Source organism: Hyperoodon ampullatus (genome assembly GCF_949752795.1).
Source record: "Hyperoodon ampullatus genome assembly, chromosome: 19".
NCBI classification, from domain to species: domain Eukaryota; kingdom Metazoa; phylum Chordata; class Mammalia; order Artiodactyla; family Ziphiidae; genus Hyperoodon; species Hyperoodon ampullatus.
In genome coordinates, this window is record NC_136932.1 from 11714933 (window position 1) to 11733110 (window position 18178).

General features: G+C 52.2%; 1 protein-coding gene across 1 annotated transcript in view; it reads right to left on the reverse strand.

Moving 5' to 3' along the window:
• ERN1 (endoplasmic reticulum to nucleus signaling 1) overlaps nucleotides 1-18178 on the reverse strand; it is a gene marked incomplete at both ends in the record, with an annotated part of 80766 nt that overhangs the window by 6653 nt on the left and 55935 nt on the right. The window contains 11 exons of the mRNA XM_079725935.1: nucleotides 1121-1320; nucleotides 1555-1654; nucleotides 2494-2683; nucleotides 2947-3037; nucleotides 3813-4083; nucleotides 6122-6313; nucleotides 8905-9023; nucleotides 13351-13516; nucleotides 14836-14914; nucleotides 16139-16400; nucleotides 17424-17525. Of these exons, the coding sequence (XP_079582061.1) occupies nucleotides 1121-1320; nucleotides 1555-1654; nucleotides 2494-2683; nucleotides 2947-3037; nucleotides 3813-4083; nucleotides 6122-6313; nucleotides 8905-9023; nucleotides 13351-13516; nucleotides 14836-14914; nucleotides 16139-16400; nucleotides 17424-17525 (1772 nt within the window). The remainder of the gene's footprint in view (nucleotides 1-1120; nucleotides 1321-1554; nucleotides 1655-2493; nucleotides 2684-2946; nucleotides 3038-3812; nucleotides 4084-6121; nucleotides 6314-8904; nucleotides 9024-13350; nucleotides 13517-14835; nucleotides 14915-16138; nucleotides 16401-17423; nucleotides 17526-18178) is intronic.

Here is an 18178-nt window from a genome sequence, read left to right on the forward strand (position 1 = left end):
GCAGTGATTCAGGCAAGGATTGCCAATGGATGCTGAACCATCAGGTGAGTGACTGTTGGTAATGGGATATTCACACTCTGCCAGAGTATCGCCCCACACAGTCCTAACAAAGGGGAGATGCCAGTGTCACCACCTGCACCAGCTGCTTCAACTCGGCATCACCATTAGGGATGCAGTAATGGTACAACCCGACTGGGACTGTTCTTACCAAAAACACTTAACTTGAATCTAGTCAAGCCCTTAGACCTATGTCTAGTTCACAGGAATACAAGGAACAGGCAAGTTAAATACCACCAAGAGGAAATGAGTGAGCGAATCCTGAGTGAGGTATGCTACAGAGAAGTGCCCCAACTCTGCAAAGAGCCACCGTCGTGGGACAAGCAAGCTGGGAGAACTGTGTTGATGAAAGGAGACAGAATCAAGTGCCATGTAACAAACACACCTAACTGGGTCCTGGTTTACAGAAACCAGCTCTATAAGAGACACTTGGTGAACAACTGGGGAAACTTGAATACGGATTGAACACTAGGTATCAGTGGAAACAGTATTAATGGCTGAGGTGTGAGCATGGGTAGGTGGTCAGGAGGTAGAATGTACCTGTCCTTGGGAGGCGTGTGCTGAAGTGTTTAAGGTAAAGGGCTGGGAGGCCTGCCACTCATATTCGAATGGCTGCAGGAACAGACAGAAAGTGAAAAATACGGACGAATGTTGAATCTAGGTAGAGGTACAGAGGTATTCACTGGTCTCAATTTTCTGTATGTCTAAAAATTCTCAAAATAGAAAGCTGGAAAAACAAAATTAAAACTGGAATGAAAACTGGAAGTTTGCTCACCTTACGCAAGTCCTGATTTTCCAGCTGCGCAAAATAGGGGGGGAAAGGATTGGAAGAGTAGGGGGGAAAAAAACAGACAACTGCCTACATACACCCCTTCCATTCCTCTGGACAGGAGACAGTGTTAGAGTGCCGGCGGAGTGCTGCTGGGGGAGAAGCTCTCCGCTACTGGAAAGTCCCTCTCCAGCAGTGAGCGCTCCAGCCCGCCCCCCTGGGCCTGGAGGCTCTGAATCCCCCGGGAATACGAGGCTGCTTCTGCAGTTTTCACAGAGCCACGCCTACACTCACGGGGTTCTCCTTGCAGTCTTCGCTCAGCATCTCCGGGGCGATCCAGCCTTCTGTGCCGGGCACCCCTGAGCGGCGGCTGAAGCTGTGTCTGCCCACTGCCAGCTTCTTACAGAGGCCGAAGTCGGAGATCATGGCCTTGATCCTGCCGTGTGCGCTGGGCATGGAGAGGAGGATGTTGTGTGGCTTCAGGTCTCTGTGAACTAACACAAAACTAAAGGTTAGTCCCATGCTTGGACTCCTCCCGCGACGGGGATGCGCCCTACTCAGATTCTCAACAGACCCGCTGCTGCCTGTAAAGGTTCTGGCTCTCAAATGTGTTAAGTCTCCTCTCTTTCTTCAACAACAGGGACCCCGTGAGGCAGCAAAGAGCTTCGACAGAGGCAAGGCCCACCTGAGCAAGTTGTCCCCCCGCCTGATAAGGGGAGGCTTCTCACCGATGTTAAGGGAGTGCAGGTGGGCCAGGCCCGAGGTGGTCTGCTGCAGCAAGGTGATGGGCTCCAGGCCGAGGTGGGCAAAGCCCTTCTGCTCCACGTACTGCAAGAGACACGAAGGCTGGGTCACGGCACAGGGCCCTCAGGACTTCGCTCCTCAGCCTACCTTCTCTCTCTCTTTTTTTAAGTGATTCAAGTTTATTTAGAAAAATTCGGCCGAAGGTTTTTGCTTTAATTAACATTTGGTATTGGGTCAGCTCGTTTTCTTTGATCATATTTTAACAAAGAAATGGGAAGTTTTACTGACAATATTCTCCGTTCAAATCCGTATTTTCCAGCAGACTTTCTTTTCCCCCCTGAAAGACTGACTTAAACAAGCAAACAAAGCTCCAGCTTACTAGTTTATAATGAGATGATGAGAGGGTAAGAAACCCAAGTTTATTGCCTCATACAGGTAAGCCTGCAGTGAAGCCAAATGATACTGAAATATCACAGTTGCACAGCCTGGAAACTGAGCAAAAGGGGTTCAATGGATGACCTTAATGACTCAAGACATCAACTAGCATCCTCCTAGCCCACTCCAGCCCTGACCGGCGATGGGAGGAAGGACCGAGCAGGTTTCCTGGAGGCCAAGAGGGAGAGAGGTACCAACTGCAACCACAGACTGCCCCAGGCAGCCGAGGGGACCACACAACTAAATCTGGGGAGAAGGAAGTGCGCTACATTTCCACTGTTGGTGGTTAAAATGGGTACATACCCTTGTCAGCATGCATCAAACCGTACATTGAAAATGAATACGTTGTATTGTAACCTCAATAAAGTTACTAAAAAGAAATTTAAAAAATAAGTAAACTGGCAGTCCCTAAAACTGCGCCCGAGCTGCCGGGAGAAGGGAGCCGTCGGTGGTGCTGGTAGAGCCGTCGGTGACCTGGGGCCACCCACCTCCTGCAGGGTGGCCGCGCACAGCTCGATGGCGATGTACTGGAACTGCCGGTCCCTCTCGGTGCAGAAGTAACGGATCACGTTTGGGTGCTCGTCCGACTCTCGCAGCAGCTGGACCTCACGGTCTGCGAAACTAAAACACTCGGGGAGGATCCTCTTGACGGCCACGTCGCGGTTGTCAAACATGCCACTGCAGGACGAGGAGCGGGGTTGGCTGTGGAAGCGCCAGGAGAACCCTGGGCCTGCGGGACTCCTTCCACCTGACGCAGCGGCTGCCTCGAAGGCCTCACAGCCCGGGGGGCCCTGACCAACCGCCCAGCGGCCCCACGGCCATCACTTCCCTCTGTGGGGAACTCTTCCATCTGGTCACTGTGATGACCCCACTGTGCCCCTGGAGCCGTCGGGAGCTTGCACGTGAGGTGGTGAAGGCTCAGGGCTCTCCAGGCCACTCACCGGTACACAATGGTGCCCTCGGCTCCGTGGCCCAGGACGTCCTTCGGACAGAATGAGATTTTCCCAACCATCACCATGCTGGTTTCCTCATCTGGGACAGAACAGAGAAAAGGACACACACAACCTAAACAACCTTGAGGCTAGAGTGGCTACAAGCTTCCTGAGCTCAGACTGAGGGATGAGGATTCAGAGGTTTTAGGCCCCTGGGGCCCTGGAGAGCAGGAGCTGCTGGGCCCCCTCCCCAGTCATGCCCAGGGCCGCCTCCTCGCCTGCCCCTGCCCTCTGTTCCAGCTTTTACTTTCATTACTGTGAGGACAGAAGCCTGAAGACAGGGCTTCTCTACAGATCCACCCAAAGATCTGCACCGGAAACATGCGGGTAGTGCCGGGGGACGCGTGAAATGGAGAGACCGGTAGCAGAGTGTCCAGCCTGAGACTCAGGACTCTGAGGTCTCCTGCACTGGTTCTACATCAATCCCCTCAGACTATCGGCCCTGACCGCAGGCCTGAGCCCACTTCCCGGATGAAAGCAGATCAACAGCTGCACCTTTACACGTGGCCACTGGCCGGCCTCAGGGATGCTCTCGAACCAGAGGGCCAGCGCACCTCTGGTCAGCAGCGACTCTCAGCCCTTTGTGCAGCAAGATGGAGGGAGGGCCGTGGTGGCTCCCTCTGCGGGGGAGAGGCCTCGGATGGGGCAGAAACCCAGCCCCCGGAGTGGGGGGAGCGGGGGGAGACCTCGGTGAACCCTTGGGAACAGCACTTCATAATCCCGTGGAGACCCCCAGGAAGGGCATGGGGCTTTACGGTCCTCAGGTCGTGCTCCAGCGAAAGAGAAGGCGGCACCAAAATGGCAACTCGCTTTACCCTCATCATCCTGGTCCGGGAAGGGGCTGGTGGCAGCCTTGGAGGCGGAGCCGCTGGAGTGGAGCGAGTGGTTGGAGACTCTGGGGGACGTGCTGGGGGTGCTGGTGGCCGAGCTCTCCGAGTACTGGCCGCACGAGTCCAGGAGCTCGGCGTCCTGAGCCGCGACATCTCCAGGTGGGTGGAAAGGCAGCTGCTGCTGTTGCAGGAGCTGGATCTTCTCCAGTTCCTTCTGAAACTGCTGGTGCTGGAGCTGCCGCTGCTGACGTCTGCTCTGGGAAGAGAAACCCACACCACGGCCAGTGCAGCCCGGCGCCCAGCGCGAACGCGGGCGGGACGGGGCAGGGTCCTGCGGCAGAGGAAGAGGGGACACTTGAGGTGACCCCACGGGGCCGGACGAGACCAGTGAGAAGGCCGCGGGGGGCACAACGCGGTCAGCGATCGGAGCTCTTCCTGCCGGTTAGACTTCCCAGTACAGCCCATCCCCCAACTGGAGGGGCCCTGCAGGGGCGGCAGGGGAGGGATTCCACTGGAGGGGGAGGGCGGGGCCAGATGGAAGGGGTTCCAGTCAACTCTACAATTCTGGGACTTTTATGAAAGTCTGGGGGACTTCCCTGGCGGTCCAGTGGTTAGGACTCCACGCTGTCACTGCTGAGGGTGTGGGTTCAACCCCTGGTCGGGGAGCTAAGACCCTGCATGCCCCACGGTGCGGCCAAAAAAAAAAAAAAAAATCCACAAAAGTCTGGGAATTGTTGCAAGAGTGAAACCAAACAGGAAGAATGGGTACCAGGTGGCTGAGAGTGTGGTGGACACAGGGAAGACCCAGGCTTGCTGTCTACCATGGCCGTGCACGTGACAGAGGTTGGTGCACAGATCACCAGCAGTGCAGAGGCGGGGACGCCACTGGGGCTCGGGGCCACCTGGCCATCTGCCCATAGCTGCACAGCCAGGATGTGGCAGAGTAGGACTGAAACACAGGGAGCCTGGCCGAGGTCCCACTCCCATTTCATCATGCTGCCTTCCCCACACCCCCCACTCTTCTCATTTAGTCTGTACAATTCATTCCATCATAGTTTGAAGTGGCAGCGACCTGTGATTATTAATTACTACCCCTGCATGGGAAGGTGACTGCAGGGATGGGTGTGTAGCCAACACCCCACTGGGAGTTTTCTAGAGATCTCGCTCTCTTTCTTTCAACTTGGGTTGCAATCCTGGAAATTCCATCTACTAGCTGAGTTACCTTGGGAAAGTTATTTAACTTCCCAGAGTCAAGTTTCTTTATTTGTGGGCAGGGGATAGATAAGAATAAGAACTGGGTGAGGCTAAAAAAAAAAACAATGCAGGTGGACACATTGTGACAAATGGAAAGTGCCACAATGGGCCTGTCATCCTCATTCCTCCACGGGGATGTGAGCTTATGGAGCACTTGTGTTCTAAGATGGTAAGGTTTCAATGCTCCAAGCATCTTGATGAAAGAATATTTCTCCAGGAAATTCCCTGGCGGTGCAGTGGTTAGGACTCTGTGCTCTCACTGCCGAGGGCCCAGGTTCAATCCCTGGTTGGGGAACTAAGATACTGTTAGCTTTAGCTGTGTGGTGAGGCCAAAAAAAAAAAAGAAAGAATATTCCTCCAGAATATTTTATCCAACCCACAACCTACTCAACTATGTAATTTTAGCCACTTATTTCCAACTAGAAAGTCGAAGGAATAACCATGCCGCCTTTCTCACTCTATCTGATATCTCTAAGAGGCAGGTTTCTTTTTTTTTTTTTTTTTTTAAGATTTTTAAAATTTTTAATGTGGACCATTTTTAAAGTCTTTATTGAATTTGTAACTATATTGCTTTTGTTTTATGTTTTGGAGTTTTGGCTGTGAGGCATGTGGGATCTTAGCTCCCTGACCATGGATCAAACCCTCATCCCCTGTACTGGAAGGCGAAGTCTTAACCACTGGACCGCCAGGGAAGTCCCTAAACAGACAGTTTTTAAGGGAGGAAAGTTTAATAACAGATTTTCATGTATTATGTGTAGTCTTAAAAAAAGAAAATACAGTTTTTAAAATGATTTGCAAGCAAGGTTTCCAAATCAGTTTTTACAGTCAAACTATAAGATGCAGGTACAAAACTGTCCTTTCCTGAGAAGTGAGTGTCTCTCTAATTACAATGTTTTTGAAGATAAGCCAATATTGACTTTTAAGTGGGAAAAGAAATGTATTTGCTTCTTTGCCGCCTTTGTCTGGACCTCACTAACATCGGGTGATGAGCAAAGGTTCAGAAACACGTGGGAGGGGAAAGGGAAGGAGTGGAGCTTTACCAGGGGGTAGGTGATGATGAAGGCCACCCAGCCAATGAGCAGGAAGGTGCTCAGGATGATGGTGGCCATGTCCTTGAGCATGGAGTCCACGGGGGCCTCGGGCTTGGGGGGGCCATGAGCGAACTTCTCTTCCACATCTGGAGAAACTGTGGTAGGTGCGTTTTCTGAAGTCTGGTCAACCAGGTCGATAACCTTGCATGGGAGAGAGTGGCGACATCACTGCAAAATTTCTAGTCAGATATAAATGAGCCAAACAACAAAGAGAGGCAATGACTATTTACGAGGAATGACTATGCTGTGAAACATGTTGTATTTTTTTTAAAGCCCACCCAAAGACCACAAAACCAGATAATTGTTGCCTTTCTCAAAGCAACTGCCTTGAGAGGCTAGGCACTCTTGCAGTGAGAGTATCATTACTCAAAAACGGTTTTTAGAGAAACACTTTTGAAAGTGCCTTCAGATACTATATTCTTTTGAAAATCCTTATTAAAGGCAAAAACATCCTTTCATGGTAGATTTGATGTTTGGGAGAACTCTGAAATCATAGGTAACAAGTCTGGCGGAAGGTTGGTAGTCAATGTGGTAACAGCATTTCACATTAAAAAGGAAAACCGCACGCACACACACACATGCACGCACACACAGCTATAAAGTAATAAAGCCGCTTTCTTATGTTGCTTGTAAGCTTTCAGTGCAACTCCAAACACAAAATCACGTACTCAAACAGTCCACTATTTTTCAAAGTTTTTAAAAAGCATCAGAACCCTCTGTTAGAGCCCAAAATTAACTCAGATAAAGAGGAGCTTCTGCCGAAGCGCCTAAGAATCTCTAGGACTTCAAGAAAAATGCATTGATTTGTTCTCAAACACCTACTGTTCCAGGTGTGCCATTATCACTTGCCTGGTGAAATGGACACACGGCCTCCTTGGCATCCCACACGCTCACAGTTCTCACCCCCCAGACTAACGCAGCGCCCTGCCTCCCCGTCCTACAGACCCTCCCACAGGGCGCGGGGGCCTGTGGCTGGTGGCAGCTGAGGAATGTTTGCTGAGCATGTGACCAGAGACAACACTCATTTAGTTATATTTGCTCACGTGTGTTTGTTTTAAAAAGTTAGTCTTATTACCAGATAAATGCACCTCAGAGTATTTTCATGGACTTTTAAACGACTCTTTGTTCAAAATTAAATGATTAAACAGGAAAACCTCAACTACAGCCATCTCTGGGTGGGTGTTCGGTTACGGGTATTGTTTAGTTTTCTTCTTTAAATTTATGTTTTCTAAGTGTTCAATAACAAATACGCTTGGCTTTAATCAGATCAAAATCAGATCAAGATTTTAGGGCGCCAATGCTATCTCCAACCTGGCTCTCTCCGGAGATGAGGGACAACTCAGCGCACCCTGGAATCTTAAACATCCATGTGATTTTCTTCTCCTTTCTCTCTGGATAAAATCTAAATCTCTAACGTGACTCTGACGCCATCACAGCCCTCACATCACCCAGCCGCTCCCCTCCTCTGACCCTGCCCACGGCCCCTTCTCAGGCCGGACCCCACGGCAGGGCTGCAGGAGCCGCCAAGCCCGAATGGTCAGACCCCCAGCCCCGCTCCCACAGCCACCCTCCAGCCTCCCCGCCTGTTCCGTGCCCCAGAAGGCTGCCCACCTGGGCAAAGCGATGGGCTCCCTGCGCCCAGTTTCCGGCAAGGACACCAGCAGATGAGACAGAGCTGGAGTCCTGTGGGGCTGCCGAGCGTCTCATCTGAAGCTCCAGGCTCCCGGTCTGGGGCCCGATCCACTCCCTCCCCACGCGCTTCAGGCCCAAGTACGCTCAGAGAACCCCAGAACTGCCCACAGTGTGAACGAAAACTCCCCTCGAATCATGCTAGCCTGGCTGGCCGTCTGCCTCCAGCTGAGACCCTGACAGCAGGCTGTCTCCCGGGGCTCAGGAGGGCGGCCTGGGCCAGGGCCTCCCCGCTACTCCACACCCATTCTGTGGGTGCCCTGGGTCCCCGCCAGACCGAGCGGCCAAAGCAGGCCACTTTCAACAGGCCATGCCCGGCTTCAGAAAACCTCAGTTCCCCCACCTGCTCTCTCTGTCAGCTCTTCGCTTGCTGCCCGGCTTGGAATACGGTTCCTCTGTAGCCGTGTGATCCCACCCCCTGCCCCCCGTTCCCCACTGGGCATCCTTGGATGCAGTCAGGCTGTCTCCTCAGCCCCAGAGCTGGACATGCAGGGTTAGCCCCCCTCCAGGCCTTTACCTCTGCATGCTCCCCTCCAGCGCCCCCTGCCTCTCCCACAGCCTCCCGGAAGCCCTCTTCCTCCCTGTCAGTCCTCAGCACTTTGTTTGCTGTGGATTCCCATGTACCACTCTCCCCTCCTGAGTGGACTGCAGGCTCTAAAGGCAGGACAGGGCTTCCCTGGTGGTGCAGTGGTTAAGAATCCGCCTGCCAATGCAGGGGACACAGGTTCAAGCCCTGGTCCGGGAAGATCCCACATGCCACGGAGCAATGAAGCCCGTGTGCCACAATTACTGAGCCTGCGCTCTAGAGCCCGCAAGCCAAAACTACTGAAGCCTGTGTGCCTAGAGCCCGTGCTCCAGAACAAGAGAAGCCACCACAACGAGAAGCCCGCACGCAGCAACTAGAGAAAGCTTGTGCGCAGCAACAAAGACCCAACTCAGCCAAAAATAAATAAATAAATAAATTTATAAAGGCAGGACAAATGCCTTATCCTCCAGCACCTGACACGAGGGGTCACCAATTGACTGTCCACTTCCCCACTCACCTCCTCAAAGCTCTTTTTCTCTGAGTCAGCAGGAATCACATTTTCCCGGTGTTTGGGCAGATTGTTGGGGAATCGCTCCAGCATCTTGGTAGATGCAGACAGCGGGGTCTCGTGGTGTCCTGTGAGAGGAAGTGCAACCTCTAATGAGAAGAGTTTCTCCACACAGTGGTCGCACTTGACCCACTAAGCTTAAGCCACCGTCGCTACCCAGTGAGGGGCCCACGATGCACATGCTCACATTTGTAAAGTGAGGGAAAGCGGGAGGTAGTGACAAGAGAAATTCCATCAAGACAGAACTTTTATTCCCCAGTGGCATTAGTGCAGTATTCTGAATCTCACAAGGAGCAAAGAAGTGTCCTTGTCACGAGAGGGATCGGGATGTCCAGGACACGTTCAGAGCAAGGCTCGTGTGGATAATCCCTAATCAAGGCCGTACACTGTGAGGCACTATGAAGCTTCATTAAAAGCTCAAGGAGGGGGCTTCCCTGGTGGCGCAGTGGTTGAGAGTCCGCCTGCTGAGGCACGGGACACGGGTTCGTGCCCCGGTCTGGGAAGATCCCACATGCCGCAGAGCGGCTGGGCCTGTGAGCCACGGCCGCTGAGCCTGCGCGTCCGGAGCCTGTGCTCCGCAACGGGAGAGGCCGCAACACTGAGAGGCCCGCGTACCGCAAAAAAAAAAAAAAAAAAAAAAAAAAAAAAGCTCAAGGAGGACTTCCCTGGTGGCACACTGGTTGAGAATCCGCCTGCCAATGCAGGGGACCCAGGTTCGTGCCCCAGTCCGGGAAGATCCCACATGCCGCGGGGAAACTAAGCCTGTGTGCCACAACTACTGAGCCCACATGCCACAACTACTGAAGCCCATGTGCCTAGAGCCCATGCTCCACAAGAGAAGCCACCATAGTGAGAAACCGGTGCACCGCAACGAAGAGTAGCCCGCACTCGCTGCAACTAGAGAAAGCCCGCATGCAGCAACAAAGACCCAACGCAGCCAAAAATAAATAAATAAATAAAATAAATTTATCAAAAAAGATATTGTCCAAAAAAAAAAAAAAGCTCAAGGAGTTCTCCCTTCAACGCTGACCCCTGTCACATCACTCCACTAAGGGTACCAAGTCCCCATCTTGGTGTTTAAATCGCACAGGTGGAGTTCTATTCCCACTACCTAAACATGAGCTTCCCTCCTGGGAAGTGGTGAGTTATTCAGAAGACAGCACGTTTGCTGGATGGATTGGGGATCCCGGGTCCCTGTTTGTTCCTTCACTGTTCCCCACACAACTATTTCAAGGCTGCCTAGCAGTCATTCATTACACGTTTATTGAGCATGTACTGTGTGCGAGGGACAGAGCTGAATGAAATACAAGCCACGACATTTGAGATGGCTGGACGATCTCTTTAGTTCTGAAGTTAAACGACTCCACACACCGCCCCGAAGAGCCAGTCACTCTCTCAAGCTGGGCTCTCAGCACCCTGACTGCTTTCTTCTCTGTTCTCTCACAGCAATCAGATCTCACCCCAGTTCCAGCCTCACCCTATGATCTGTCCTCTGTTCTCCCAAACCTATCAAAGATCGTATGGTATGTACTTCCAAGACAAAAACAAACAAGCACTAGTCCGAGCTACGTACATTTCTCATTTGGAGAAAGCCCCTTGAACTCTCTCTCTTTGGGTCAGTTCTCTATCTGTACCGTAACACTGTTCGCTAAGGGAAGCCTAAGTTTGTTCTGAGCCACCACCAAGTTCCCCTTGTCTTCCAAGGAACGCTGAGACGGCGGCATATCCTGAACTGGTGGCCCCGCTTCAGACCTCTGATTTGCACTTGCCGGTGGGGCCCAGGGATCCGACCAGGAGTCTCACCAGGTACCTCTGAGGCTCACTAACAAGAGACCGTCTCGCTAAGAGCAATGAGGTGTCCCCTCCACATACCACCTTGCACTGCAGCGCCCGCTGCTCTAAGAGCTCCAAGTCCCACCCCTCGGCAGGGCACCTCCCAACACACTGCACCAGAACGGGTTAGCCCGAACCCCCTCTTCGTCCTGTAGTCTTTGTAAGCAGGCCTCCCCCGTAGTGGGGCCTTTAGCAATATCTTGGAGTGCACCCTGAACCACTGTGCTACAAATGTAATCATGAGCTCCTGAAACACTTCTGTACAAACAGAACCTGGTCTTAGTGATGGATCTATCACCATCCAATTATGTCCAGGCTCCAGAGCTGAAAGCACAGGCCCTGCCCCGAACCTCCTGGATCAGGAGCTCCAGGGGTCATGCGTGTCTATCTGACGTAGGTCCCAGGTGAAGCTGAGAGCACCCCAGGTTAGGGCCACTGCTCTGGGGTAACCCACAGACCACACAACTCAAGCCTGGAGAACTCATCTTATTTTCAAGATTAAGGTGAATGTGAGGATATCCTTAATGTCGTCCACAATCACCAAATCAGAGGACATATTTGAACATAAATGAGCATATCCTTTTACCTGTGGCCCTCAGTCTACACAAAATTATCACTCAGTTCCACTACCTTATTTAGAAATGACCAGCTTTGAAGTTTCTCAAAAGGGCTCTCCGAACTGTGGGGTGCATCCCTAATTACTTCTTTATACCTTGTTGGGTTTCTCAGTTTTCTTACTTGGAAAACCTTTCCATTTTAAAAGGATATCATTTCGGGACTTCCCTGGCGAACCAGTGGTTAAGACTCTGCGCTTCCACTGCAGGGGGCACAGGTTCAATTCCTGGCTGGGGAACGAAAGATCCTGCATGCCGCAAGGTGCAGCCAAAATAAATAAATAAATAAATAAATAAATAAAACAAAAGAATATCATTTTGCAACTGAGCCATGAAGACTTTTTCTGGATTTTTTTTTGGTCTCACACATTTCCTTAGTTTCCAAAATTTTTTCACTTCTTAACCACTGGTAGACAATGTATCCCTTAACTGCTTCGTAAAACTAAGTAGTCCTGTGATTTTAATGGCCTCTGCCCATCAGTTCTTTTTTCCCTCCACTTTGGGCCCAATCACCCACACTTTCCGAACTAATTCTGTTCAAAAAAGGGTAGAAGTATTTTGTTACCTCCTCTGCCCATTATTTGGTAAAAATAATAACCAGAAGAAAAACAGCTCTGTAAGGAGTCAGGATGAACAAAGGACAACAAGGCCTGGACAACTACAAAGCAACCGATCGGGGCACCAGGGCATCCAGTTTCCTTCCTCCCTGTGATGCCCAGTTACACACCCCCATCCAGATGCCACCGCCTGGCTGCCTCCTGGCCCTGCGGTCTCCCAGGCGGCTCCACACCCCTTTCCCGGCGCCCCCAGGCCTGACCTCTCTCTGCCCTGGTCCCAGTCAACACGAGCGCCGAGCAATCACCGAGCACCACCGAGCACCACCGCACCGGGAGAGAATGGGGAGGACAACGCTCATTAGCACCTGCGGGCTCCAGCACCTCCTCGGGGCTGCATCCCCACCTCTCCCCACCTCTGGCGCTGGGAGACGGCCGACCTGGGGAGGGGGTTGCCGCACTGGAAAGGCAAAGCCGGTCAAGAAAACTCCGTCCTGCTCTAATTACTTGGGACACTTGCCAGACACACAGCTCCTGTCACCTCTGCCTGCATCGGTCACACTTGCTGCCTTCCGGTGTCATCTCAACTTCTTATCACTGATGGCCCTGGGGTCTCCAACCCCAGGGCCATCAGTGATGGCGGCAGAAATGGAAGAGAAGGAAAAAGGGACCACCCCAGGGGACTTCCCTGCTGGTCCAGTGGCTAAGACTCCACACACCCAATGCAGGGGGCACAGGTTCAATCCCTGGTCGGGGAACTAGATCCCACATGCATGCTGCAACTAAGAGCCCACATGCCACAACTAGGATCCCACGTGCCAAAACTAACACCCAGCACAGCCAAATAAATAAATAAATATTTTTTTAAAAAAGGGACCACCCCACCCACCCGGGACTTCTGCACCCAAGTCCAGCCTCCGACTCTTCACCACCCTCAATCCCTCCTGGGTCTTCAACCCTTTCCTTCCCCAGCCCCTCCTGCCCACGCCCACAGCAACTCCCAAGTGACTTCTTCCAAAGAAATTGCCTGTTTTCTTAAACTCTATGTGGGTATAACAAGGGTGCTGACCTTGCACGGGGTCACTGTGAGAAATAAGGAAATATTCTAGAATGCTGACTGCCAGTGCCTGGCACGCCCCAGACATTCAATACGTGTCAGGTCGCTGCACAAAGTTTACACTATTTAGTACTGGAGTTTTGGAACATTAGACAAATGATTTTTGAGAACTGACTTGGTAACACAGCTAGCCTGTTTATTTTCCTTGGGGGTGAAATATTCCAAGGTCTGAAAGACCAACTTGGACATGAACTCAGGACCGTTAACTAGCAATGTCAGCTCTTGGCCACCAGGAGGCAGCATGGCGTCACCACAGCCACGAGGAGCCAGCTCTTACCGATGAGCAGCCAGTAGTTGTGTAGGTAGTTGAGCTTGCTCTTCCCTTTGAGCCCAGGGTCGAACTTCAGGTCCGTGCTGGGTGTGATCACACACTCCCCTTTGTCCCCGATGGTGACACCGTCGGTCTGGGGTCCTTCCAGCAAAGGAAGGGTGCTGCCTCGGGGCTGGGAAGACAGACTGGAGTGAGGCTGGGGGTGCCCATGTGGACAGCAGTGTGCCTGCAACTGTCCTAAGCATGTGGTCCTATTGTGGGGCTGGTCAGGAAGGCAGAGCAGGACTCCAAGGCCCCAAGACGGGGCAGGAGCAGCCCCTCCCTCAGGACATGACAACGCTGCACTGAAAATTCAGGGGACTTCCCTGGTGGTCCAGTGGTTAAGACTCCGAGCTCCCAATGCAGGGGGCTTAGGTTCGATCCCTGGTCAGGGAACTAGATCCCGCATGCTGCAACTAAGACCTGGCACAGCCAAATAAATAAATAAATATTAAAAAAAATAAATACATAAATAAAATAAAATTCCCATGTCTTTTACTTATGTATTTATTTTGGCCACACCGCGCAGCACGTAGGATCTTAGTTCCCTGACCAGGGATTGAACCTGTTCCCCTTGCAGTGGAAGTGCGGAGTCCTAACCACTGGACCGCCAGGGAAGTCCCTCGGACGTCTTTTTAAACATGGACATCTCTTTAAATGTGGGAACTGGGAAACAGGAAGGGTGTGTGTGGAATTCCAAGAGGCTACTGTGTGAAGCAAATATAAGTGAAGGAGTTACACATGATACAAGTGACCAGGGTGGGAAAGCTCCAGCCACGAGCCCGGTGCTGGCTCGGGCACCGCTGGACCCAGGCAGGCGCTGCCCTGACACGGGAGCAGAGGCCTGACTCACTGTGAAGACAGGAGACGCCGACCGAACAGTTCAAACGTCATAAGGACCAAAACGGCGGCCAGGACTGTGATGCCTCAGACACTCAGAGACTGAGCGCCTGAGGCAACCTGGCGAGGTCCCAGGAGGCTGGACCGGTCACGAAAGGACGGACAGGATTTGAGGAGGAAAAAAGGAACATGGGAGAGCATCTGAGGTGTGAGGCACAGCCTGAACAAGGGAACTCTTGGAACTCAGGCAGAGGATGGACGGTGCAGCCCCACAAAGACACCAGCCGCGTGGCAGTGGACGGGTGTCGCGGGGCTGGCCTGAGGGGAGCGTGAACCCCAGCTGGGGAGTCTAGACTTGAACCCGAAAGCCAAGGGGAGTAATCGGGGCTTCCTAGGCTTAGGAGGCTGCTTTAGTAACGTGCATCTCTGCTCATGAGGTACTGACAGAACGTGGTACATGTAGAAATTGTTTCCGAGGATGTTAAGATCTGCGTCCTGCATCCTCAACTAACAGGATGTTCATAGATAATTCATGCGTTCGTTGCTAAAATGGCACAGGAGTGTTTCGGAGGCTGCATCTATGAGCCCCCCCGCCCCGCACAATGGACTCACCACAACGGCGACCCCCTCGTGTACCATTGAGGGGGAAGCGTAGAGGCTGGTAGAGTATTTCCCCACATACAGGGTGGGCCTAGGAGACAAACAGATACATGCATTCCACTGTTATTTAATTTCTGGACCCCACAAAAGGGGACTCTTTGGAGAGGAGAATCACAGCCCCGAATCCCACTCCTAGGAGGAAGCACATTAACCCCCGAGGCTCTCTGGGCCATGGGGGTGTAAAGACAGGGTACTGCCCTGGGAACCAGGAAAGCGGGACTGCAGGCCCCGCTGTCACTGATGCCTTCGAAGCATGCACAGGCCACCTGCCTGCCAGCCGGGGTTTCCTCATCTGCAAGTGGCGGGGCTGCGCTAGCTCATCCCCGCGACAGCCTGAGGAAAGGACCACGAGCAACGATCACCCGGGAGAGACTGGAGGCTTGTAACCATGGCACAGTCAGGTTGCTTTGACAACTGAGCTGCCACCAGAATCCCCACTGTAGTGTCTTGTGGTTCCTAAAGATTCTAGAGGTTTTACAGAAGCCCTGAGAGAGTCAACTGCTCTTATCCAGGGGATGCACAGGAAATCCCAAACCCGGTGAGACTTCCAGTGGGTCCCTGTCAGGGGCATCGAGGAGGGGAGGGGATCTGGCTTTGCCCATGGTTGTCATCAGCATGACAACGCGAGGTTGCACATCCAGACCCTGCTGGTTACTATCAACAGCCAGTCTGGGATGGGTCACCTGCTAAATTCTCTAAACCTCTCTCAACAAACCACCTTACATTTGAACGGTGCCGTAAATTCAGAGAACATTTTACACTCACCCGCTCTCCTCCAAGGCTTGGCAAAATGGGAAACTGAGGCTCAGCAAGGCTAAGTGACCAAGTTACAGGCTAGTCACAGGTGGGGATGGAGAACACAAGCCTGCTGAGTCTTAGACACACACACCCTAACACTTTTGTCTTGATTTTTAAAGCAAATACAACTTACAGTAAAATTTTAGAAAATAACAGAAAGTTAAAAAAATAAATACATCTCTCATATTCCCACCACCTGAGATAGATCCAGACTGTACTACAGTTAGACAAGGCAGTCTCTTTCCTATTCCCACCCATAATTTTAATTTATTTAATATCTGAGAATCTGAAGCATCCAGGGGTGTCCAGTTCTTAGATTCTGAGGTTTCAGAACAAACGGCTTCAGGGACGCCAGCCCCGAGCCCTGGTCCTCAGGTCATGGTACGGCACACTGCTGCTACAGCACCAGAACACCAGGGCCACAGCCGCCCCCTTTTGCCCTGAGTCCCCGACTCACATCAGCTTGCCCTTGGCCTCCGTCTCCTTGGGGAACGGGTACTTCCACTTGGTGATGCGCCCCACCTCGCCCGACATGAAGGTCAGGTAGCGCAGGGTCTCCACAGCGACGTTGATGTGCATCACCTTCCGCAGACCCTCCCGCTGCCAGATGTAAAAAGCCACCACGGGGGAAGCATAGTTTTGGATCCACAGGACGTCCCCAGATTCACTGTCCACGGTCACCACCAGCCCATCGCCGTTGGACACAAAGTGGGACATTTCTGTACGGATCAGATAAACACAGCGTGTCGAGTCTCAGCCAGCTTGCGACCACATCCTCTACTTCCCTGGCAAGCTGCAGCCACTCAGCTAGAGGAAACGAGCCTTCTGGAGTGTCCTCAGATCGCCTCCGGACAACTCCGCTGGCCTCCAGCGAACTCTCTCAGGCCCTACGATAGCAAGACACTGAGAGCTGCCGGGTTTATAAATATAAGACAGGGTCGGGCTTCCCTGGTGGCGCAGTGGTTGAGAGTCCGCCTGCCGATGCAGGGGACACGGGTTCATGCCCCGGTCCGGGAGGATCCCACATGCCGCGGAGCGGCCGGGCCCATGAGCCATGGCCGCTAAGCCTGCACGTCCGGAGCCTGTGCTCCGCAACGGGAGAGGCCACAACAGTGAGAGGCCCACGTACCGCCAAAAAAAAAAAAAAAAAAAAAAAAAAGACAGGTCACTCTCTCATGTGGTAATGTTCTTTCTTCACTTGGTAATAGCATTCGATTCAATTAGTGGGATTCAACTGCTGAGGAGAAAGGAAGCAATGGAGAGCCTATGAATCTGGCATTTGACAGTAATCATTTCAAACTACCGAGCAAGCTGAAAGTCAGGGCTGACAGTGCCAATGCCCACATGTGACTGCAGAGGAGGTCTGTCAGACTTTCTGGTTCCAGTGTTAAGATGGGAAAACTGGCTTTTATGTCACAAGCTGATGTTTAATTCTGCTTCTGCTTCCCATGGGCTTGTAGTTACTTCCTTCTGTGACACAGAGGGACTCAATAAAGTGTGCCCTCCCTCCTCTCGGGCTAAACTCGCCACCATTTTACCTGGGTCCCCTCCACACTTCTCGTCCAGGCCCCTGCCTTCAACACTGACTACTGAAGTATTTACTACGAGTCCATGGGAAGTCCAGAACCTGGTGACCAAGAGTGGCTAAAAAGGAAATGCAGCTTTCTGGAGCCCTCGTTTCCTCACAGGTCACAAATACCCGCCCGACCTCACCAAGCCACCGAGGTGTGGGGGGAACTTACTATATTCCCCGTCGTCCTCGGGCAGCGCAGCCGCGTAGTCGAAGTAGGTGGCGTTCCACCGGAGCTCGCGGGTTTTGGTGTCGTACATGGTGATGGTGTACTCTAGGGAACACACACCAGCCTGTTACCTGGAGGGGCCACGGCACCTGTGGAGGTGCTGACCTCATCTAAATTATAACAGACGAATCCTCCCTAAAAGGTGTGTAAGAAAACCCAGGCCATCCATGTGGAGAGAGACAGGCCACGTGGAGGAAGACTGGAGTCCCAGACGCAGGAGCGAACCTGGCCGACAGCATGTGGAGCACAGGCCGCCCACGCTGTGCCCTTGAACTCAAGACTCACAGGATCATGAGCGATGTCTCAGTGTTGTTTTAAGCCACTTAAGTTTTCGGGTGGTTTACTATACAGTATAGCAATAGACAGCTGAGATTAGAAATTGTTACCCAGATGTGGGATGGTGCCATAACAAAAACCTATAAAGTGTGGCACTGACTTTGGGACCGGGTGGCAGATGGAGGCTAGAAGAACAGTAAGGAAACTGCTGCTGGAAGCTGAAAACGACGACCCAGGTTAGGTAGTGGTGACACAATTAGTAGGACTACTTCTTGCAGAAACTTGGAAAACAGAAAGTACCTAATAAACTTGTGGATCCGTCTAAGGAGATTTCCAGGCGGAATGCAGAACATGTCAAATGGTTTCTCTTAACTGCGTATGGTATGACGCAAGGCAGATAAGCTAAAGAAGAAACCATTCAG